This window comes from Hemiscyllium ocellatum, chromosome 2 (genome assembly GCF_020745735.1).
Source record: "Hemiscyllium ocellatum isolate sHemOce1 chromosome 2, sHemOce1.pat.X.cur, whole genome shotgun sequence".
In the NCBI taxonomy this organism is placed as follows: domain Eukaryota; kingdom Metazoa; phylum Chordata; class Chondrichthyes; order Orectolobiformes; family Hemiscylliidae; genus Hemiscyllium; species Hemiscyllium ocellatum.
Genome location: NC_083402.1, coordinates 36,404,592 through 36,430,169, shown reverse-complemented (window position 1 = coordinate 36,430,169; position 25,578 = coordinate 36,404,592). Strand labels below are relative to the sequence as shown.

At 39.8% G+C, this 25,578-nt stretch overlaps 1 protein-coding gene across 4 annotated transcripts in view; it reads left to right on the top strand.

Annotated features, from left to right (window-relative positions):
• The window catches only part of pde8b (phosphodiesterase 8B), a 259,858-nt gene that overhangs the window by 182,060 nt on the left and 52,220 nt on the right, over positions 1 to 25,578 (top strand). For all 4 annotated transcript variants that reach the window (XM_060843664.1, XM_060843655.1, XM_060843637.1 and 1 more), the window contains 5 exons: positions 1,578 to 1,637; positions 4,565 to 4,622; positions 15,526 to 15,614; positions 16,362 to 16,440; positions 20,300 to 20,440. In XM_060843664.1, the coding sequence (XP_060699647.1) occupies positions 1,578 to 1,637; positions 4,565 to 4,622; positions 15,526 to 15,614; positions 16,362 to 16,440; positions 20,300 to 20,440 (427 nt within the window). The remainder of the gene's footprint in view (positions 1 to 1,577; positions 1,638 to 4,564; positions 4,623 to 15,525; positions 15,615 to 16,361; positions 16,441 to 20,299; positions 20,441 to 25,578) is intronic.

The window sequence follows — 25,578 nt, the reverse complement described above, 5'->3', positions numbered from 1 at the left end:
GTCACATTTCGTTGTGGTCGAATAACTGAGTAGGTCAGAGAGGAATTCTCCAGGATTTTTGTTCCCTTATTTGCACACCTTTCTACCTCTTTTTTTGTCTCTTCCAGGAGAACGGTTGCTGGGTTTAAGGGGATGTAAGGGGCAGGGATGGATGGGCATTGGAGGATTGTATGTTTGGTGGCTGGTTGTGTTGTGACAGGAAGGGGGGAAAGGAAGAAGTGTTCAACCATGATGCTCTGACCATGATGGTGCGAAAGGCTTGATGAACCAACTGGTCATCTCCTATTCATTTGTTTTATGTGTTTAATTCAGTCAATTTGCCTCAAACCATTGACAAACCAAGCATATATGAGTGAGAGTTTTTAACAGAAACTTTTACAATACTTTGAAAATACTCATTGGAAATGAAATAATGTAAGGAATTTGATTGGATAGTGAATTATCATTTAGCAATCACCTTGTGAACATAGTCCTTTTTCCCTAAAGTCCTGATAATACTAAGTAGATGTCTTTCATTTAACTCCAGATTTTAACAGAATCTTCCCAGCGGGAATAGTATAGGCTGCATTTGATGTTATGTTTCAGCAAAATCAACCTGAATATGTCACATGCCTGCCAGTCCTCAGAGGGTTGGTTAAGTTAAATTAAAGATTATTTCTTATATCTAGTTCTACCATTTTCTGCTGTCAGTTCCCATACGGTGTCACTTACACAAACAATTGATGATGATTCAGAAGGAAGAAATTATTTATCATATTCAGGAAGGTCCATTTTAACTCTTGGCAGGATCCCCAATGCAGGGAGTTAAATATGGACAGCAATGATAGTACAGACATTGGATAAGTCTTGGGAATATCTGAATCTCAACAGGTTCCAAATTTAGGTTCAGTTGTGTAAGTGTAAAACGACCCAGCCTAAAACTGATCGATATTACTATAAAGAGGACAGTAGGTTAGTGGTTACACTTCTGGAGAGATGTATTAGAATTGCCCAATGGCAGCTGAAGAAATTTAAATTCAATTAGTAAATAAATCTGAAATTAAAAGGTACTGTCGTTAGTAATAATCACGAAGCAGCGAGCAACCCAACTGGTTCACTAAGTGTCCCTCAGTAGGGGAAGTCTGCCACTCTCCCCAGTCTGACCTACATGTGACTCCAGGCCCACAACATTGTGCTTCATTCTTAACAGCACTCTGAAGTCAAGTTGCCAAATGAGATTAAAGTATTCACGGAAGTTTAATCACCTGACTTGCCCCCCAGCTCCAGTCAACAGTCAACCATCACATCCATCCTTGTGACACTGCCTTCATCATCACTGGAAAGCAGAAAGAATTTATTAACCAATCGTACGATGCTTGACTGTCCAAGCAGACTTTTCATTTTCCATAAAAGGAAATATCCAAAGAAAATCACACGATTTTAGGTTTCATCAAAATCTTCATGAGATTAATGTAACAGTCACTTTGGAATTTGAGAATTGAAGAATAAATCTTGGTCATTTTTTGAAGATGTTTTGCAGGAAGTTAAAAAGTAAGAATCTTCCACTTTATAAATGTTTACTTCTTTTCATTCCTTAGGTCAATTCGAGCCACAAACCCTGGAGAAACCACAGTGATCCTGGTTGTAGTTCCTCAGTTGTAAGTACTTCATACTACAGTATGTCACTGAGCAATTAAATTGCTTTCCAACAAAGATAAACAGATCAGGAAATTCCCCTATAGATGACGAGGAACATGATTTTGTGATCTCTGTGTTCAAAAGTTATAACAGGATGCATTTAAAAATGTATGCTATATACTGCAGTCATTAGCCACATATATCCATTGATATTACTTGGCTATAACATCAATCCCTTTACCCAATCATAAGCACAACTAGCTCCCATTAATCAAATTGATGTTCTTTTAAGGAAGGATATAAAAATTATCCACAGGATAGAAAGAATTAGGATACCACTCATTGCCAAGATTTAATTCATGAGGTGTACTGAATCAAATGTGCAACTGTCAATCTGCTGCCAGTATTGGGGGTTTATATGCATTGCTCTTGGGATGGGAATTCCACTCAATATGCTACTTGATCATCTCAGCAGAACGTATGGCTGATGAAAGCCAGTGCATTGCCCATACCAGATCGAATGAGGTGCTCGAGATCACGCTGCATGTCTCAATTGCTTCCAAATTCTCCACTGCTCCACAGAAACATTAAAAAAAATGTTGGTGGTCATCTATCAACTGTAAAGAGAATAAAGAGGTCAGTATTTTGAGTTTGGATTGCAATCAGGGACAATGCTTGAAAGTTTAACCATCTTTTTTCTTTATCGATGCTGATGGATTTGTATATTTCCCACATCTGGTATTCTTGTTTCATTTTCATAAAGGAGCTTCCATCAACCGCTGTTGAGAGATAAAGCAGCTGGAAATATTTACAGCACTGGTAGCTTTTTCAAAGGAGCTTGAGGAAAGAAATGTTCCGTAAATTGGGAAATCAGCAGATAACATGCCAAGGACATTCATGGTGGAATAATCATAGATGGGCTCTGATTGAATATGCTGTGTGGGCAATAAGGCTCCCTTTTGTTTTGGTCTCTGGTATATTTTTATCTATAAGTGCTGGAGTTAATACATATTCAAACAATATAGGCACTTTGGAATCACTCTATGTTTATCACTTATAATCCTAAAAAGCCTCTGTCTTCAACCACATTTGAAATTGAAGGGGACTGCTGGCTACCACTCTGCTCTAAGAGCCCATTCCAAGCTGTGGTGAGAGGATCTCTAGTCTCGTCAGGGTGGAAGTACATATCTGTACAAATGCCCATCCCAATGTAACTGCCAGAAGTCAGAGCATCTTTCAGCTCCAATAAGGGTTATCAATGCTGAGGAAGGGCTATACATTCAACCTAAGCCTGCCTTTGATTATTCCACCATGAATGTCCTTGGCATGTTATCTGCTGATTTCCCAATTTAAGGAACATTTCTTTCCTTAAGCTCCTTTGAAAAAGCTAGCAGTGCTGTAAATATTTCCAGCTGCTTTATCTCTCAACAGTTGTTAATGGAAGCTCCTTTATGAAAATGAAACAAGAATACCAGATGTGGGAAATATACAAATCCATCAGCATCGATAAGGAAAAAAGATGGTTAAACTTTCAAGAATTGTTCCTGGATATAATCCAGTCCAAAATGTTGACCTGTTTATTCTCTTTGCAGATGTGCACAGATTCTCAAAGTATTCTGTTTGTTTCAGGCCCCCAGTGTTTGCAGATTTTTAAAAACTTTTTTTTCCCTTTTAAAACATGACAAATGTTCCCAAATCAAAGATCCTCTTTGTCGATGACCATCTTCAACATGTCCAAACTCCAATCTTCTTCATGTTACAATCAGCCAAGTATTTGTGGTAAAAAGCACAAGAGATCATGATTTCTTCCAACATTTAGTTTAAAAAGATTCCTTTTGGGTTTAGTCAACTTATAATGATATTGGATATAAAACCCTCTCTATTTTGTAATATATCATGATGTAATTAAAATAAGTTACTGTCAAATGTCCTAATTATCATGGATGTTGGAATTATTCCGACTTGGTGAATCACATAACTATACAAATTAAGACCCAAAGGGTTATACAGCCCCTCAACCCTACTTTGCCATTTGAAAAGAACATGACTAACCTGATTGTAATCACAACTCCATTTTCCCTCCTTCCCCTGATAACCATTGAAACCGTAGACACAATACACAAGGCAAAAATGTTGTAAATTACAGATAAACGATCACCATCCTTTGAATATCCAAGGTCCTGTTAATGTGATTTTCAGCCAGATTTATTCAAGGATGTCTGCTGCCCAAGAGAGATGTGAGAATCAATGTGCATGTCCTTCCATTCATTCATTCACAGGATACAGGCATCACTAGCTGGGCTAGCATTTATTACCCTTCCCTAATTGCCACCCTCTGGAACTGCTGGAGTTCATATTGAAATTCAGATCAGGTCCGGCAGCAATTGTAAAAGCCCATTAAGAATTTCTGTGAGAAAAAGCAGATCACGCAAAGATTTCACTCATTTTTACCCGGATAAATTCCATCCAAATAATATTGCTGCTAATGACTGCTAAAGACATCCTCATTAACACCTGACATATACTTTTAGACTCCTCCTGGCCTCTCAAAACTACAAAAGATCTGCTGTTATCACCCTTGAATAATGACACCATTACCCCATGTCTCCACCCCTACACACACAACTAGACACACACACCTTCCTTTCACTCCCAGCTTCTGGATTAGCTTGCTGACAGAGCAACTTCCTGATGTAGCAAGTGGCTCACTATCCCTCTGAGCACTTCGCTCGCCGGCTATATTCTGTTCCAGCCTGAGTTACGAGAAATGTTAGAATCTCCCACAGTTTGCATTCCCACTAGGGCACTGCTGTCCATGTGTCCTTTTTGGAGAAGTCTTAAGTTCACCCCCAGTACTTCTGGGGCAGATAAATAAAACAGTAGCAGATAGAACACTATTCAGAGGGAGCAGTTCGGTGTAAACTTCACTGTTTGTTTCTTCCTGCAGGTGTAACGATCAAGAGGAGTGTTCAGTCTTGCCCCTCCTTAATGCAGGTTTCAACAGGGTATAAAACTCTACCTTATTTGCTTACCATTATTCACTTCATGGTTGCAGCTGTTTGACTGGAAGCATGTTTATTCTTTGGTATAACTGTACCCAGATTAGTTGGAGTGTGTTGCAAGTCACCCTCATCTTCCTTTCTGAATCTGCATCTGTACGCTTTTCACAGCAGTCTCAAATATTGCTTGCTCAATGTTATTCGTGTATAGAGGCTCAAAATGCATAAACATTGGTCTTCTCATGAATGCTAGACTCAGAGGATGTAGCCAAATGTAATGCAGATTATTGCAATTTGACATTTTTGAAATGTTACACTCTTCAAAACTGCAAAAGAGCGTAATTTATCACTTTTTGCAGTTCTCTTTATTTAAAGCTTTCTGTTATTGATTATTCCATTAAATAATCTCAGCTTGATGATGACAGGGAAAGTAGGTATTTGAAATTGTTTTTGTAAACGTGAACTATAGAGACACTCTTTACTGAGACGTGTTCAAATACAAGAATAAGGCCAGTCAGTCATGAAATCTCAGCATCTTTCATATATGATATATAGAAAATCCTTGGTATCTGAAAAATCCCAAAAAATACATATTAACAAAATTTGACATCCTTGGGCAAAACACTCACATCTGCGATTTTTAACCTTTTAAAGTTTTTGTGAAGATTTGTAGCTCGGTTTGTAGATGTGATGGTTGGTTTGTCAACCAAGCTGGTTGATTTGTATGCAGATGTTTCATCACCCTGCTAGGTAACATCATCAGTGCGACTTCCAATGCGACGTTGTACTACTCTGCTTTTTACCTCACCCAGTCTGTTATGTTGGGTTGTGTCATTTCCGGTCCTGCTCCACAGTGGTTCATATTTAGGATTCATTTCTGTATGTCTGTTGATAGCATTCCAGGTTGCGAACCAGGTCTCTAGGAATTCCCTTGTGTGTCTTTGGTTAGCTTGTCCCAAGATGGTTAGGTTATGCCAGTCGAATTGGTGGCCCTCCTTGTCTAAGTGTATGGAGATGAGTGAGAGTTGGTCGTGTCATTCTACTGCCAGTTGTTGTTTGCGTATTTGTGGAATCTCCTTCCAGTCTGTCTGATGTAATGTTTGTGGCAATCACTGCATGAAATTTTTTATATTATGTTGGTTCTGTATGTTGCAGCTATGAGGTCTTTCACCTTGACAACAGTTGACATGGTGTAGTTGTGCGTTTGTGTGCTACCATGATCAAGAGAGGTCGTAGGAAACTTGTTGTAATTTCTGATATGTTCTTAATGTAAGATAGGGTGACCAGTGTATTTGGCTGTACTGTGGCTTCATGATGTTGTTTGTTCCATAGGCATCAGCGGATGAAGCTGATTGGATATCCATTGTTTGCAAAAAACTTTGTCGTGGCGTTCCTCTTTTTTGTGTAGTTCCAGGGTGCTGCAGTGTGGTATTGCTCGTTCAAATAATGTTCTGACACAGCTCTTTTTGTTGACGTTGGAATGGTTGTGTTGAAATTCAGGCATTTGGCCTGTATGGGTTGCCTTCCTGTAAACCTTGATTTGGAATTCATGTTGGTCGTTCTTTCCACCATTACATCCAGAAATGGCAGTTGGTTGTTGTTTTCCTCATCTCTGGTGAATTTAATACTGATGAAAATGTTGTTGATATGTTAGTGTGTTGCCTCTAATCTAGCGCTTTTGGTAATGATGAACGTATCATCCACATATTGTATCCACAGCTTTGGTTGAATCAAAGGGAAGGCTGTGTGTCTGTCTGACTGTTTGAGGACCTAACATACACTCCCAGCAAAGTGATCGTTCCTTTTTGGTATTTAATAGCTCCATCACATGTCTGCAGGAATCATGGAGTTCTCCAGCATGGAAACAGGCCCTTCAGTCCAACTCATCCAACTCTTCTTGTCATCGCAGAGGAGACTGGAGCGGGAGTGATGGTTGCAATCAGCCAGGAGCTGGGATTCCTTGTGACGTCAGTGAGTTGGCAGTTGCAGCTTTGGCTGTGTGGTGGGCCCAGATTATGATTCCTAATGATGTCATTGAGGTGGCATTGGCTGGACCCAGGATGGGGACTCATTACAGCTCAGAGACTGGAACACCTTACAGAAACCCTAAGATCTTAAGAAAACCTGGAGCCTTGCCTGACAAGGGAGACTGTAAATTTAAACACCATTTCTTATTTTTCTGCCTTTATATTTTTCTTCAATTGAATAGAAGATGAAGCTTTATTTAAGTAATTTCTTTTTATTCATTTTGTAATCCAAAATGGCACTGGATTGTGGCAACACAATCATTCATTTAATCTTGGAAAAGCTGTCTTTATTTCGCATTCCAAAATGACTTTCCGAAGCTTTCCTGAAAAGAAATAAGACCTTCACTTCACTGACAACCAAAAACCCATTTACCTCTACATCAGAATCCAGGTTCCTAAGTAAAAGGAATGTATTTAAGCTTCATCAAAGTAGACTAAAGAAGAACAGCAAATGACATACACAGTGAAGTGCTTGGTGCACTGGAAATTGGCAGCAAGCCTATGCTCAATGAAGCTCAGGAGAGTCCAGTGCCAGTATGGCACAAGCTGTATAGTGAATTTGAATTTAAAGCCCATATTTTCCATTCTTCCATTTTCCCCTTCTTCCCAAGACAAATATTCTTTAGCCAGTATCAAATGTCTTCTGGAAATCTAAGCACAGTACATCCTCTTTAGCCAGAACATGTGTTAATTCCTCAAATAATTCCAAGAGTTTGATTAAAACAATTGCCCTTTCAGAAAGCAACAAACAACCAAAAGCTAAAAAACGTCTGCCTGATTACTTGAACTTATCCAAGTGTTTAACTATAAATGTTTGTGTTCAGTTCTGGTCACCTCATTTAGAAGAAAGATTTGGAAGCTTTAGAGAGGGTGCAGAGGAGATTTACCAGGATACTGCCTGGACCGGAGGACATGTCTTACGAAGAAAGGTTGAGGGAGCTCGGCTTTTCTCATTGGAACGAAGGAGCATAAGAGGTAACTTGACAGAGGTGTACAGGTGTTGAGAGGTATAGATGGAGTGGATAGTCTGAGACTTTTTCTAATGGCAGAAATGTCTATCATGAGGTTGCATAATTTTAAGGAATTTGAAGAAGGTTTAGGGGAGATGTCAGAGGTAGGTTTTTTATTCAGAGTGGTGGGTGCATGGAATGCAGTGCCAGCGGTGGTAGTAGAATCAAATACATTAGGGACATTTAAGCAACTCTTGGATAGGCACATGGAAGATAGTACAATGAACGGTATGTAGGTTAGTCTGATCTTAGAGTAGGGCTGAAGATGTTGTACTATTCTATGTTCTATAACATTTTAATAATAGCTTCTAACATTTTTCCAAAATCACGTGTCAAGCTAACTGGTCTATAGCTTCTTGTTTTCTGTCTCCCTCCTTTTCGGGCAAAGCAGTTACATTCACTAGCTTCCCTATTTAAGGGAACCTTCCCCAAATCAAAGGGGTTTTGGAAATCTCAAAACGATGCAACAATCTTACAAGCTTTTTGATTTAAGACCTTATACACGGTGGCTCAGTGGTTAGTACTGCTGCCTCACAGGACTACGGTCCGGAATTTGATTCGGCTCTTGGGAAACTGTCAGTGTGGAGTTTGCAAACTCTTCCTGTGTCTGTGAGGATTTCCTTTGGATACTCCACTTTCCTCTCACAGTCCATATATATGCAGACTGAATGGATTGATCACACAAAATTGCCCACGGAGTCCAGGGATGTGCAGGTTAGGTGGATTGGCCAGAGGAAATCAGTGTTACAGGATTAGGGTAGGGCGGTGGGATGCTGTTTGGACAATACAGACTCAATGGGCCAAATGGCCTCCTACTGTACTGTGGGGATTCTATGGAGTGCAGGTTCATAGATCCTTGAAAGTAGAGTCGCAGTTAGATAGTATAGTGAAGAAGGCATTTGGTATGCTTTCCTTTATTGGTCAAAGTATTATGTACAGGATTTGGGAGGTCATGTAGCTGTACAGGTCATTGGTTAGACCACTGTTGGAATATTGCATGCAATTCTAGTCTCCTTCCTATCAGAAAGATGTTGTGAAACTTGAAAGGGTTCAGAAAAAATTTACAAGGATGTTGCCAGGGTTGGAGGATTTGAGCTATAGGGAGAGGCTGAACAGGCTGGGGCTGTTTTCCCTGGAGCGTCGGAGGCTGTGGGGTGATCTTATAGAGGTTTACAAAATTATGAGGGACATGGACAGGGTAAATAGACAAAGTCTTTTCCCTGGGGTCGGGGAGTCCAGAACTAGAGGGCATAGGTTTAGGGTGAGAGGGGAAAGATATAAAAGAGAAGTAAGGGGTAACTTTTTCTCACAGAGAGTGGTACGTGTATGGAATGAGATGTCAGAGGATGTGGTGGAGCTGGTACAATTGCAATATTTAAGAGTCATTTGGATGGGTATATGAATAGGAAGGATTTGGAGGGATATGGGCTGGGTGCTGGTAGGTGGGACTAGATTGGGTTGGGATATCTGGTCGGCATGGACGAGTTGGACCGAAGGGTCTGTTTCCATGCTGTACATCTCTATGACTCTATGACACTTGTCAGCCCACATCTCCAACAATTAATTTATTACCGCTTCTCCGGTGATTGTAATTGTCTTGAATTCATCCCTCCCTTCATTTTTCTGATGTATATCTGCTTCTGGAATGTTACTTATAACCTTTATAGTGAAGACTGAGGCAAAATATCTGTTTAATTAATCTGCCATCTTTTTTACCATTATCAATTATCCAGTTTTACTTTCTATAGGTACAATGGTCACTTTATTTACTTATACATATTTCTAGCAACTCTTAATATCTGATTTTATATTTCTGGCTAGCTTTCTCTTGTACACTAATTTCTTTGTCTTTTTTATATCTGTCCTATCTTCTGATGTGCCACTTGTCTTTGCAGAATTATGTGCTTTTCTTTGAATCTGATGCTATTTTTAATCTTCATGTTAAGAAAGGAAATACAGATGTTGGATCCAACCCATTGAATTTTTCTTATTCATTGAAATTTATCTATTCCATGTATTCTGAAAAGCCCTTAAATGTTTGCTACTGCATCTCTATCAATCTATTTTTTAATCTGTTAATTCACTTTATCTAGCTTTGCTTTCATTCCCTCACAATTGTCCTGAATTAATTTTTAAAAAATATTCTCAGGCTCACTCCTCTGCATTTCAAACTAATGGCATGGTCACTGCCCCAGGCTTGCGTTCATAATGAGATAAATAATGGTTAAAAATCACACACCACCAGGTTATAGTCCAACAGGTTTAATTGGAAGCACACGAGTACCTGATGAAGTAGCAGGGCTCCGAAAGCTGGTGTGCTTCTAATTAAACCTGTTGGATTATAACCTGGTGGTGTGTGATTTTTAACTTTGTACACCCCAGTCCAACACCAGCATCTCCACATCATTAAATAATGGTGTCTTGTTACACATCAGCAGACCAAGCATTCTCCAGAACATGGTGTACTAAGACTCAACCCTGAAACCATCCTATGAGCTCCTCAGCTAAGCTACTTTCAGTGGTGATCACATTTCAAAAATAATTGGAAATGCTTTAGAACATGCTGATGTCTAATAACGCATTATATTCAAGTATTTTGACTCTGATTGGTATTACGTGTGGATGAGTTTTTCTATTGACAGAAAACAGCACCCTGTATACTAATACGTGTCATTTCCAGTACGTACAGGTGCATTACATTGCAAGCCCAACTGACAATCCAAAATTGGTTGTCAGTATAATTCTTTGCACACTCAGGATTATCCAGCAAATGTTTCTAATTGCAGAATTATATCTAATGTTGGACATGTGTTTCAAACTTTGCAATTGCAGGCTCATTGGGTATTGACAGCACCTTGCTTTTTGTAAACTGCTGAAGGGATATGCCTTTTGGTCTTTGGGACATGCAGCCTACAATCCTGCCATCACAACAGCACTGAAATTCATATACCACATTCTTTATTTGTGGGAGAGACAAAATAATTTTTGGCTTGATGGCAGCATTTTGTTAGTGATGAATACCACTTTCATTTTTACTGCATAGTACTAGCATGAAACAGCTAGCATCATCTATTGCTCAAACATTTGAGATACCTTTTAAGATGGTTTGGGCAATTTTCAAGACCAAGAGTGACTGACTTAGAGCCTTTCATGATGTTGCATGAAATATCATGAGAAATGATCTGGCCATTCGATGGAATGACACCCAATCTCCTGCCACTTGCATATGTTCCATGTTAAGTTGATACATTTATTATATTTGAATCTGCAGCTGCATGTAAGAATTTCCTTATGTGTTTTAATTGGAGCTGAAAATGTGTTGCTGGAAAGGCGCAGCGGGTCAGGCAGTATCCAAGGGGCAGGAGAATCAACATTTCGGGCATGAGCCCTTCTTCAGGAATGAGGAGAGTATGACAAGCAGGCTAAGATAAAAGGTAGGGAGGAGGGACTTGGGGGAGGGGCGTTGGAAATGCGATAGGTGAAGGAGGTTAAGGTGAGGGTGATAGGCTGGAGTGGGGGTGGGGGCGGAGAGGTCAGGAAGAAGATTGCAGGTTAGGAAGGTGGTGCTGAGTTCGAGGGTTGGGACTGAGACAAGGTGGGAGGAGGGAAAATGAGGAAACTGGAGAAATCTGAGTTCATCCCTTGTGGTTGGAGGGTTCCTAGGCGGAAGATGAGGCGCTCTTCCTCCAGCCGTCGTATTGCTATGGTCTGGTGATGGAGGAGTCCAAGGACCTGCATGTCCTTGGTGGAGTGGGAGGGGGAGTTGAAGTGTTGGGCTATGGGGTGGTTGGGTTGGTTGGTGTGGGTGTCCCAGAGGTGTTCTCTGAAACGTTCCGCAAGTAGGCGGCCTGTCTCCCCAATATAACACCCACATTGGGTGCAGCAGATGCAGTAAATAATGTGTGTGGAGGCCTATTATAATACCATTACTATGGTGTTACATTTTTTATCAATAGTAGACAAAGGTTTGAGGGGCTTCTGTCCTGGGAGACAGGAGATGGGTTAAAACATGTGCTAAGAGCTGGCTGCTACTTCTGATGGGACATCTCTCTGGTCTGCTGACATAATTAGGAGGTGTTAGTCCTTTTGTCTTTTAAATTATTAAATGTTAGTAAAAATAGTAGGCCTATGTGCTCTAAATAAGTTAGAAATTCTACCCGTACTTAATAAAAGAATAAAGGATATTAAACTGATCACTGCAGCTTAGTTGTGAGATTTATTTACTATTTGACGGTATGAGTTTCATTCATTCGTGCAATTTCATGGAAGCACTGATTTTTCACTTAAGTTCTTAAAGGGATAATGGCCCAGTTAAAAGTATTTAACAGGTACTTAATCTAGTCAGGTCCAAGAGATGGTTGGTAAGGGCTGATTAATATTATAATGTTTCATAGAGACTCGATGGGGATGATATTATTCTGTATGCTACACTTATTCAGAGGTAAACACTGCTTGTAGCAAGGGCTGGTAAGGTGTGGAAATACAGTCATGGGTTTGAAAGTGGTGTTTTTAAATTTGGATAGAACAGAATTGCGGTTTTAACATAGAATGAATGAAACTGTGTTATAGTAAATAACGGGTTAGTAAAAGGTTATGAATTAATAAACGGGAACCCTGTATTAATTAAAAAGTGAGCTAGTGAATGAGTTAATAAAGATAACCTATAACACACTATCTCATAACACAATATCTCGCAAAATGGAATACAGTAATGAGCTTCCTGGTCTCAATTCCTAGCTGAGAATTGGCTAGGCGTTCTCTACTACTGACTACTGTATGCCTACCTTCACTGGCCATTATATATCTTGGGATTTCTACAGTCCTGTGTGCGAAAAGATGAGCCTTTTCAGTAACCTCATAAAGGGGGCTTACTCCATTTTGTCATCATGCAAATGTAATGCACTAAAGCTATCCTGTTGTGCAGTGGTTTCCCTGACCAGCTTATTTCTCACTGCATAATATGTAAGTTCCTGAAAGGCCAGACAATGGTCTTGATAAGTGCTCAGTCTAACTATTTGAGCAACAGGTGAAGTTGGCTGTTTCACATTGCCACTATCCAGGTGTAACATAGGTGGTCATCAGTGCTAGCAGGATGTTGCCGTTAAGGTAAAGAGATATTCTGCCTATTTCTCAAATGAATAATGTGGTAAATGAATTTCAGCACCAATGTGATACCAAGTATATTCACCAAATGTCCAAAAACTGGCAGGTCATATCAAGCATTTTAGCAAAAAGAATACAGGCATGGACTATTTTCTAAACGGTGAAAAAATTCATAAAGCCAAAGTACAAAGGGATCTGGGAGTGCTCATCCAAGATTCTGTAAAGGTTGACTTGCAGGTTGAGTCCATGGTTAAGAAAGCAAATGTAATGTTGTCATTTTTCTCAAGAGGATTGGAATGTAAAAACAGCGATGTGCTACTGAGACTTTATAAAGCTCTAGTTAGGCCCTACTTAGAATACTGTGTCCAAGTTTGGGCCCCGTACCTCAGAAAGGACATACTGGCACTGGAGCATGTCCAGCAGAGATTCACACAGATGATCTCTGGAATGGTAGGCCTAACATACTATGAATGGCTGAGAATCCTGGGATTTTATTCATTAGAGTTTAGAAGGTTGAGGGGAGATCTGATAGAAATGTACAAGATAATGTATGGCTTAGAAGGGGTGGACGCTGGAAATTTATTTCCATTAAGTGGGGATACTAGACCCGTGGGCATAGCCTTAGAATTAGAGGGGGTCAATTTAGGATAGAAATGAGAAGACATTTCTTCAGCCAGAGAGTGTTAGGCCTGTGGAATTCATTGCCACAGAGCGCAGTGGTGGCGGAAATATTGAATGTCTTCAAGGCATTTCAACGCCACTTACCCGTACGGGGAGAGTACGGGTAAGTGGTGTTGAAATGCCTATCAGTCACGATTGAATGGTGGAGTGGACTCGATGGGCTGAATATCCTTACTTCCACTTCTATGTCTTATGGTCTTATGGTCTAAGCAGTATATCCCTTTGGCAGCTCACAACAAACAATAAATTGACCAATCCAACTAGTTCGCACAAGCAAAATGTGCAACATAGTGTCCAACTTTTGATAGAATTCTACAATTGGTTAACTTTGCTTAATAATCCTGTCTATTTGAAGATTTAAACTGATAACCAGTTTAGGATTGTCAGCCTTGCAATTTTGCATACTTGGATGTTCTGAAACCTATATATTATATACAAGGCCCTGTTCTTTCAGAAGAACTATCAGCTCAATAAACATGGTGAGAACCAATCAGAATCAATGTCTAGGTTGAAATTTAACTATGTTTGGCCATTAACTATCAATTAGCATTAGTGGTTAACCCCAACTCTAACCCTTGCCCATTGTCGTTGGCAATGGTTCTACCAATGAGAGTCCATTGCCAACAAATCAGCACTGTCCTAACATAGAGTATATGTATATATACCATGGTTTTCTTCTTGAATCAGTTTTCTTGCAAATTGTCCAGATTAGTGCAACAAAGAAAGCTTCAACAAAATTTGTCCTCTTTCAGCAATATTTTCCAATAGGCCAACATCAAGGATCCTGCGTGCAGACTCATGTATCATGTGGGGTTCTGTATCACAGAGTTCTTTTATCACCAAATATCCAGAGTGGAGCATTTTTTCACAGCATTTACTGGACAAGGATTCAATGCAGATACCATAGTTTTGAAAGCTTCAGTAAAGGGGCTGATCCAGAAATCTGTATGTGGTATATAGGTAGCAATACACCTGCCATGACATTGAGTTAGCCATGTTTGAAGTAATTACCAGTATTCATGTCTTGTGATGTGAGCAGTGATTTTTGCCTTGGTCTTATAACGCTGTGAATAAGGTCAACCTCCCACTCGATAAATCACTTTAACTGCTGATTGCCTATTGAATGTTACAGTATATAATGAAATTAATTGATATAGTCTGTCTTTATTATTAAAGAACTCACTTGTGTTTAATGATATGTCAATGTAAATCACCATGCTGTTAAGTTTTCAGTGTTTATTGGAATTTCTGTCTCTCTATTCATTAGAATGTCTACATCTGTGGATAAATGGTTTGTTCGGTATTTATTTAAAATAATTGAGCTGTGTGAATTAAATCTAACACTGTTAACAAAACAGACCCTGTTTTCCCAAGCCATCCTTGGGTATTCTGACAACTGCTTAGCCTGTTCTGGCCTTGGTTAGATTCATTTTACATTGTTTCTGCGATCATTTGATATAGCATATGTTGCTATTCCACTGTGCCATTGTAATATGTTATAAATCCGATTTTTCTGTTGGAGCCGAATTAGATTCAAATCCACATAAGTGCAGAGGAGTGGATATCTTAGGCCACGTGCGACCTTGTTCTTGATCCCATTGGACTATTTCTAATGATATCAGGGTTTTTTTAACAAAATAAATGAGACACCCATTGAAAGGTTGGAGCACAATGTGGGATACTAAATGTCTCCTCAAATTTAGCACTAGAAACTTCTCCCTTCCTCTATAAAATGGAGCAGATCTTCCTGTGTCCAGCACCTCTCCAGCACCGTCCAAAACAATCGAGTCCAACATCTCTCCTAGTCTTACCATTCTCTGATAAATTACTTGCACCTCCGTCCTCCAATCATCCAATATTTCCAATGCTACATTTTGTGTTCTGCCAATAATATTGATAACACTGCCCACTCTGAGAGTTAGCACCTCACTGATTCCTGCAGTTTCCCTTGTGTGGTTGCCCCTGTCCCGAAAGAAGAATGGGAGTGGCTTAGTGTTCCCTTGTGAGAGGGTCATGTGAGGCATTTATAAGATTTTTCTCAGACTTTTGAAATGTACGCCTTTAATGTTATTTTCTCCTTATCCATAGCGATATGTGGAGAACCCCAATGTAACTGCATGTTACAATGAATTAATCCAGTTGGAATACGGAGAGGTGCGGTCACAATTCAAACTGCGGTATGTATCTATCACACTAGCTGCATTTTCTAGATGTGATTAATGAAAAAGGTATTCAGGATAGTGCATTTAAAATATTAATGGAGCAATGTGTAGAACAATCACCAGCCCCTAGATGACAGGCAATCCAAGATGTAGAGGATGAAATTGATGGAGATGCCATCATCATAGTTTCTTCAATTACCTCTGGGACGAAGAATTATGTTGAACAACTAGACAGGGATATACACTACATCCTTATTCAAGACAGGAAGAAAATAATAAACCAGATAATTATAGGCAAATTAAGTTTGTCTTACAGGGAAATTTCCAGAGTTGATTGATTGAGAGCTGATGATAGGCATAGAAAGCAAGAAAGGTGCAATTATATCTTGATGAAAAGCTTTTCCACTAGTAACTGTTGAGGCAGGATCATCAATATCTCTTCAAATAGAATTGAATTCATTTATTTAAATTGCCAGAATTTAAAAAACACAGATAAAAGTAAGGGAAATAGGATTAAAATAGATAGTTTGAGTTGAAGGGCTAGCACCATCATCACAATAATGAACTGAATGGCCTTGTATTGCACTCTAAGGCTGCATGATTCCAGACAATTGGGTAAAGTATCTGAATCAGTTTTTAGTGATTTGCTGCTATATACTATTGGGGGTTTATGCCTGTACTCTTAATACAAATCATCTTAAGTAATTTTTTTAAATGCATCTATCACTCAACAATTTCCATTACTCTGACTATTTCTTTCAGGGCATGCAACTCCATATTTACAGCCCTAGAGCACTGCCAGGAGGCCATAGAAATTACAAATGAAGATCATGTTATCCAGGTGACCTAATATTACCTTTTATCATGGATAAATGGATTAGTTTAAAGTAGTTACTTTCATGATAAGGTTTTTGAAATCCACCCTTGTTCTTCGCAAAAATATGTTGCTTGCAAAGTTCACACAGTTCTTCATTGGAATAAATGTTTGTAGAAGAGTCAGTCCACCGAGTTAATCTGCATAACTCTAGGGCTGCATCCATCTGAGGAAAACCCCTGGACCTCATCTCTAATGTACTGTTCATTTCCAGTGAGCTTCAGTCTTTATTTAAAATTTATTAACTATTTAATATTTAAACATTATTTAATGAAGCAAGACTTCAAGAAAGAGATGAATTTGGATGTTCCTATGCCTGAAGCACAAAGATCAGTGTGCAGGTGTAACAATTCATTAAAAATTCAATTTTGCACTTTATTGCTGAGAGGTTAGAATTTAAGAATAGTGAAGTCTTTAATACAACAGCAGAGGGTGTTGGTGAGGCCACATCTGTTTTACTGGAATGTGGGTTTTGTTCCCTTTGTCTGAAAAAGGATTTGCTAGCATTGGAGACGGTTCGAAAGAGGTTCATGAAGCTGATTCTGAGATAAAAGGGTTGACATATCAAGAATGGCAAAACAGGTTAGACAATTATTCATTCACATTTAGAAGAATGAGGGGTGATGTTATTGAAACATTCAAGATTCTGATAGGGTTTGACAGAGTAGGGGTTGAGAAGATGTTTCCATTATTGGGGAAAAATCGAACTCAGGCATATTGTTACAGAATAAGAGGACACTTAAACTTAGATGTGAAGGGTTTCTTCTCCCAGAAGTTGCTGGATATTTAGAATTTTTTACCCAGAAAATTGTTGGGCACTCGATCACTGAAAATATTTAAAGAGAAGGTGATTGGTTTTTGAAGTATTGAGGGATTGAGGGCTATGCAGAGCTCGCATGAAAGAGGGGCTGAGGCCTGCAGCAGATCAGACATGATTTCATTGAATGGTGGGGCTGAAATTCTTCAACCAGCGTGTGGGAAATCTGTAGAACTCATTGCTGCAGAAGAGTGTGGAAGCCAAGTCATTGAATATCTTTGGGACAAAGATCGATAGATTCTTGATTAGTAGGGGATCGAGAGTTAGAGGGAGAAGGGAGGAGAATCGGGTTGACAAACATAGCCTTGATCAAAGGGCCGAGCAGACTCAAAGGGCCAAATGGCCTAATTCTGATGCTCAATGTTATGTATTTATGCCAGGTTTGAGGGACTACTGCTGCCCCTTTTCCTTATGTTAGCCTTGTTCCAGTGAGGTCATTCTTTAAGTATGCAGAGCTCCAAACGGGTGGGCTATTAGCAAAAACTTAGAATTCCTTTTAGATTTTCATGACAAGGCATCATTATTGGAGAAGTATAAGAGATCTGCAATCATGTTCTCATTGAAATCATTGGTTTGCTTTTGAAATATCATAAGAATTATCAATTGTACAATTCATTTCTATTGGATCATGGCCAAATATCCCAATGCTACGTACTAACAAAAGCTTTGAAACGGCAACTAGTTAACTTAAATTTTCTTCTACTCTGCATTTCATGTCTCACTTGACAGTTAACAATTCAGACTTCATACTGAATGACGGCATCACCTAGAACATTGTAAGTTGGGATCTCTAAGATTTGAGTTTGAATCATGTCAAACAAATTTAATGGAAGTCCTTTCCACAGATTGTAAATGCCTTAGGCTTGATTACCTTAAACAATCTCCATCCATTTTCTAATAGGTTAAGGCTCAAAACCAAATAATCCCCTCAGAAAATCGCCCCTAAACTGGCAGCCATAAAATGAAGTCAATGTAGAAAACTACTCTGCAATGCATAGAACTTCGTCAAACTAAAGTAACAATGATTTGCCATTAGAGGATATCAAGCAGGAAATGGGGAAGCATTACTTCGAGTGTAGTTTTTCTACAGTCACTTTGATAATGAGGTAGAATAACAGCTTCTTGAATTAAACTCCCTCAGCTTCATGAATCTAAACATTCAAGTTGAAGAAACTTTAAAGAAAGCATTTAAAATTAATATTCTTGTTTCATTTCTCCCACACTTCGACGTTATTTTACCATAGCTTATCAATCACTATGTGTCAACCAGTCTCAGCATAATGCAGTGCAAGATCTCTCAACTAGTTATTGCAACAGATGTTAAGGGACTTGGAGATTTGCAAATCAGTCTAGTTTTAATATTTGTTTTCCCAGTGACTACATATGAATACACATTTATAAGAATCATCCTTATCTTTCATCTGTTTAGTGCAATGCAGAACAGCACATGGAACAGTCCTTGCAATACAATTACAAATTAGGGTTCCTGACTACAATAAAACCAAGTCGGAGTGTTATTGCTATTTTTGCATGTTTATAATGGCATTTTGTTTTTCTAATTTGATTTGGATGATATCTGTGTGGAGTTTGCACATTCTCCCCGTGTTCTGCGTGGGTTTCCTCCGGGTGCTCCAGTTTCCTCCCACAGTCCAAAGATGTGCAGGTCAGGTGAATTGGCCATGCTAAATTGCCCGTAGTGTTAGGTGCATTAGTAACAGGGGAATGGGACTGGGTGGTTTACTCTTCGGAGGGTCGGTGTGGACTTGTTGGGCCGAAGGGCCTGTTTCCGCACTGTAGAGAACCTAATCTAATCTAAAAAAAAGCAGTTAGTTGTAAAAGTAGTCATTAGAGTAGAGTAAAATAGGTCATCAGGATCTGACTGTAATGTAAACTTAGAGACCTGACTGGGAAGTCTCAGAGTTTTCTGCCAAACCTACTCCATAAGAATAGAACCTGGCCCAAGAGAAAGCCCAAAAACAAAGATCTTGCAATTAGTTGCAGCAGCACATATGTTTCCTAGACACTCCTGCAAAGTCATGTAGTGCTGTCTCTGCCAAAGTATCTATAGATATGATTCCTGATGAAGGGCTTATACCTGAAATGTCGATTCTCCTGCTCCTCAGATGCTGCCTGACTGGCTGTGCATTTCGAGCACCACACTTTTCGACTCTGATCTCCAGCATCTGCTGTCCTCACTTTCTCCTGTGTATAGATATGGGAGATCACTTGATATGATTACCATTGGCAGTTGTGTTGCCCCATTTGTGGTTTCCCCTTATTTCCACAATAAGTCCAGAAGAGATATCCTGGTCAGGGAAAAGGAATGATCTTGGATGTCTTCAAATCAAAACATCACTTGGGTGATCCTGCGTAGCACTTTGTAAGAGAGCCTCTCCAAGAGAGGTTTTAAAAATCTGTAAAATTTCAGCTGTCCAAAATAGATGGTTTACACATTTACCAAACTATTAGTTTTACCTTTATTGTACCAAGCACATTACATTGTTACAAAGATGGCCCATGAGGTGGGAACTATAATATTTTGAGTCTCTTAGTCTAGCTCCTCCTATACCAGTTGATATTTGGAGACAGTCAACAGTTCACCCTCAGCTTGGGCACTGAATGAATTTTGGGCTCTGGGACTGGTCCTGGCATATCTTTGGATTGACCTAGTCTTTGCTCATCTCATGACGCTGTTAAAATAGATAATACTTGAGTAGACTTAGATTTTCAGGACCTGTATCATTTATTTTGCTTGTCTCTCTTTTATTGAATCATTGAAGTCCATGTGGTGTACGTATACTTCTGATGCCGTTATATTAGGATAGGAATTATAAGTTTTGATGAAAAATGTGCAATTTCAGTAATTTTACTGAGAAAAATAGCCTTTGATAATGATAGACTGTGATTGCAAATAGTATGACCAGAAATAACAACCTCGGATACGGCTTTCATCAAGGCATGAGGCAAATTTCATCAGAAAATTAACTTGAGTTTTGATTTTCTTTGCAGTATGTGAATCCAGCATTTGAACGTATGATGGGTTATCATAAAGGGGAGCTGATTGGCAAAGAACTTACTGAACTACCCAAAAGTGACAAAAATAAAGCAGATCTTCTTGATACAATAAACACATGTATCAAGAAAGGAAAGGTGAGTACTCTCTATCGTCCTTGACATATTTACCATATTGCTGTTTGTGGATCTTTCTTTGTGCAGATTGAGTGTCATATCTGTTACATTACAGCAGTGACTACATTTCCACAAGTACCTCTTTATTTGTGAACTGTTTTCGCAAATTTTGGTGTTTTCTAAAATACCACGTCAATGCAAGTCTTTTTACCCTTAAACTTCACTTTTTGGGATGTTCAAATTGTCACACAGGTAATGGTAGAAGTATCAGAAACATTTGTGAAAAACAGAGGAATTGAACCCAAATGCACTGAACAGGAAAAAGACTAGATTTACTGTGACCAAGGTTAGTCAGATGTTGCTGAATTAAATTATTGGAAAATGTAAACTTCTTTGCCAAATAATTGTCTGAATTATCAGGAGAAGGCTACATATATAAGCTAGTACTTACCTGAAACACAAACAGAAATTGCTGGAGAAACCCAGCAGGTGTGGTAGCATCTGTGGGGAAAATGCAGAGTTAATACTAATACTTACCTGTTTGTTTTCCTAGTAAAAATTTTGTTTAAAAATTATATTTTTTTGATGCCATGAATTTAGTGACTGCTTCTCAACAATAAGGGTGAAAATTCTTATTTTCTTTTCAATATCTTAGGAGTCTTTACATTCATCACTTGCTAATGTTTGTTGCTCAATTGCTAACAACAAGATAGCATACAAATGCTTCAAAACATTATGCAGAAAAGATCATGAGGCTTAGGAGTAGAAGCAGGCTATTCAGCCCATCGAGGAGCAGGAAAAATCAGGATGAAGAGCTTTTGCCCGAAACGTTGATTTTCCTGCTCCTCGGATGCTTGCCTGACCTGCTGTGCTTTTCCAGCACCACTCTAATCTAAACTCTAGTTTCCGGCATCTGCAGCCCTCACTTTTGCTTATTCAGCCCATTGACTCTGCTTCAGAAGTCAAGAGATCGTGGCTGGTCTGATAATTATCGATTCCACTTTCCTGCCCTTTCTCCACTGCCCTTGATTCCCTTACTTATTAAAATAGTCTATCTCAGTTTGAAATATGCTCAATGGCCCAGCCTTAACAGCCCAATGGGTTAAATAATTTGATAGATTCACTGCCCTTTGAGAGCAGTTCCACCTCATCTCTGTCTTAAATCAGTGACCCCTTAATCTGAGATTGCAGTTGCAAATCTCAAGACTTCCATATTAAGTGGATTTTGGCATTACATTACTGTCAAATAATTACTCTTTTTCCGCAAAACTCCAAGATTTCATCAAGCCCATTTAGATCTTACTGCCTAATTCAGCAATGACCCTAAAGGTGACTGATATCAAAACCAAGATAAAATGTCCTCCCGAAATCCAAGGCTATCATTTTTGGCTCTCAATATTTCTTCCAAACTTTTAGCCTCTCCTGAACTGCAATCCCAAGTTACATACAGGACATGCTGAACCTTGGCATCCTGTACTACATTAACCCAATATCCTCTTTCTCATCTGAATTATTGCCAGTACTATCTCCTAATTTTATTCAGTGCATGGAGTCTAACTGCAATTAATTCTTGCAAATAATACTCCTCAAGTCTTGGGTACATTTCATAAAAGAAACCTTTACTTACAACATAGCAGATTCAGATATTCTACAAAGATGCAGATAGAGCACCAGATTTCTTCCCACTACATTAATATGTGACACTGAAATCATAACTAAAGTATTCATCATTTTCATCATTGTTATACATTTTGCAGATGTCTCTTTATTCTATGCTTCCTTGTGTCACACATCTCCCTTCTGATACCAAAAAAATCGTAGAGCTGTCTGCATTCATTAGCTCAAGGCCTGACCTTTCCAATGACGATCCTTCAGTTTTCCTACAAAAGCTTTAGTATATCTTTAACAATGCGCCTAGCCAACAATGCCACACCCCATGGGTGAATAATAAAAAAAACATGGCACATATGGTCCCCACAATCGCATACTTCAGTAGCTAAGATTCAGAGTTCTTCAAAGTATTTGCCAATTCCTACATCATCTCAGCCCACTCGAATTTAGTAGCCCACTGTAATTTAATAGCCCACTCTAATTTAGTAGCCCATTCCTGCTTTGGATCTTTGCATGCACTCTTCACTGTTTAAATACCAGACTGCTCCTGAGCCCTCATACCCTGTGCCTCATCATTGCTTGAATTCACTCACCCACTGCATTGCTACTTTCTGGTAAAAACAAAGTACAGAGAATGCTGAAAATCTGAAATAAAACCAAAGCGTGCCAGATAAACTCAGCATTTCTGGCAGCATCCGTGGAGAGGGAATCAGAGTTAACGTTTGAAGTCCAAGATGATTCTGACCAGTATGGCTGTTCCAAAGAAGAGTTGACTCTGTTCCTCTCTCCTCTCCTGCTCAGCTCCTCCAGCACCTCCTGCTTACGTTTGTATTTTCTGGGCTTGTCTATTCAGTCTTGCTCACATTTCCATTTCTTTCCCAGTTTTTAATTTTTTGATGCCTTTCCTCACCTCTCAATGTGCTCTTCCTCATCCAGCTTCTTGTCACCTTCATATTATACTTTTACCATCATAGATCCTCCCACTGGGAGTTATCAAGCAAAAGTGTAGAGCCCCAAATGGAGAAATTTGGACAGACAGGGACAGAGGGGAGAACTGTTCCTCACCTCACAGTGTCTCTTTGCCATACCAGATACAGTATATCAGTTTTCCAATTATTTTTAAGCATTCTGAGGTATTATTCTTCATGAGAGAAGCATTGTACAAAAGTAATTTGCAGTGTGCTTCTCATTGTAAGTCACTAGTTCTGTTGAATAAGTGCTAATCTCAATACAACTCCTCTCTCCTGTGTACTCAAATGTGAGGCAAAGTGTGGCTTTTCAGTGAAAAAAAACTTTGTGCCACTCTGTGTTGAAAAGGCAATTTGGCAAGTGATGAATGGTTTTAGAAAGGAAAATTGATTTTGCGAGAGCTACCATCAGGAGCAATCTAAATGGATCAAAATAGTCTAAAACTCAGTAAGTGTCACACTTGCAGTTAAACTTGTAGCATTGTCTATGATAGAGTCACAGAGTATCACAGTACAAAGAGAAGCCCTTTTACCCATTGTATCTGTACTAGCCATCTAACCCATTTTCCAAGAACTTTGCACTGGCTCTCAGTGATCTACAGATAGTTGCACCTCAGTACATGATCTCTCCTCTCCATACTAGCTCTTATCCTGCAGCTTCTTTCTCTGTAAGTTGAGTGGCACCCGGCTGTTGTCATTATTGGTGTCTTCTGCATTTGTTGTTTTGCATTAGTAGGAGGGCTAGAATAACTGTTGGATTGGCCTTTGCCTTGCTTCCTCAAATTGCAGCTGCTCTGTGAGAACTGCGAGCGAAAGTAGGTTTATTGAAAGGATGCTTCACCTGTGGTATCATTCCCCTTTAAGGTCTAGGTTACCCCATCAGAGGGGGCACCTGGAGTACTCTAAGAGATTCCGTACTGCTGTATTTACTGAGAGGACATCTCCCTGCCCCCAACCTTACAAAGACCATTTCAGCATGACCTTCAAACCTGACAAAAGCCCTTCCCATGCATATTTGTAATCCTGACCTTAAGTAAGGTGGCCCAAGAAATTGTCCATGTGGCCTTGGAATGAAGTAGCTGTCAGTAGACCCCATGCCACTCCACTCTCTCCCCCAAATTAAAACTACCACAATAGCCCTGACCTATACAAATGTCATAGCTTACTGTCATAGAGATTGTGTACATTGGCCAAAGGAGATGATGAGGAATTGAGTGAATTGCTCCAGCCCAAGCCACAGCCTGGTGCATCTCCTCTGCAGTAAAGCTAAATCTAAATCTAACCTAATCAATTCAATCACATCCTCCCTGTAGTGCAGTGATCAGAACTGCACGCAGTATTCCACCTGTGGTCTAAATGACAGCTTATACAGCTCCATTACAACCTTCCTGCTCTTGTCTTCAACACCACCAGGGTGGCACAGTGGATAGCACTATTGCCTCTCAGCGCCAGAGACCCGGGTTCAATTCCTGCCTCAGGCAACTGTCTGTGTGGAGTTTGCACGTTCTCCCCGTGTCTGCATGGGTTTCCTCCGGGTGCTCCAGTTTCGTCCAAAAATGTGCAGGTTAGGTGAGTTGGCTGTCATGTTAGGTGAAGGGGTAAATGTAGGGGGGTGGGTCGCGCTTCAGTGGGTAGGTGTGGACTTGTTGGGCCGAAGGGCCTGTTTCCACTCTGTAAGTAACCTTTGATAATAATATCCCACTGTCTTCTTAACGAATCAATTTACTTGCCTTGTTGCCTGCAAGGATCTATGCACAAGCACACCAACTTCCCTCTGATCCTTTGTACTTTGCAAGATCCTACTATTCACTGTGTACTCCCTTGCCTTGTTATTTCTCCATGGATGAACCACAGAATCGCAGAAGGAGGCCATTCACTCCCAATGAACAATCAGCTCATGCCAGCTGTGATCTAAACATGGGTCAGCATTTTTCAGCTAGTGATATTTCCTACCCCGCCATCTGAAGATTCAGAAAGGGATAAATCCCATTGAACATAGCAACCCCGCAAGTATTTAACATTCCATGCAAGTCCCGCCTCACAGAGCTGCCGATCAATCTGATTGGCCGGATGCTTTGTAGACACAAAGCAGTGCCAATGACAATGATAGCCAGGACTGGGTACACAAGCAGTCCTCAGATTATCAATCCTAGAGTCCTGGACCAAGTAAGTAAAGGGGTTTCAAAATGGAGAGAGAAGATGAGGTCCAAATAGAGATGAAGAGAAGGGAATGAGGGAACTGGATGGAGAGGCCAGAGTTGGTGAGAGCACCTACAGAGACAGACCCTGGTGATCTAGGAAGGAAGAACAGTGGAAAGGAGGCCATTGGGAAAGGTGTCACCCCCCTTCCACTCAAGCAGGGATACCTGCCAGGCTTACTCCAGTACTTTACCCATCAGCCTCAAAGTCAAGGCTGGGCTGAAAGAAGCCTTTAAGAGGCAGTCAAGTTCCAAAAAAAAGCTACACTGGCAATGCAGCAATGTCTCTGAAGGTGTCCATTCCTGGTCATTAGTTACCTCCCTGAGGCTGGATTCAATCCCTGATATAAAGAGCAGGAGGTGCAAAATAGTTCTTTAAACA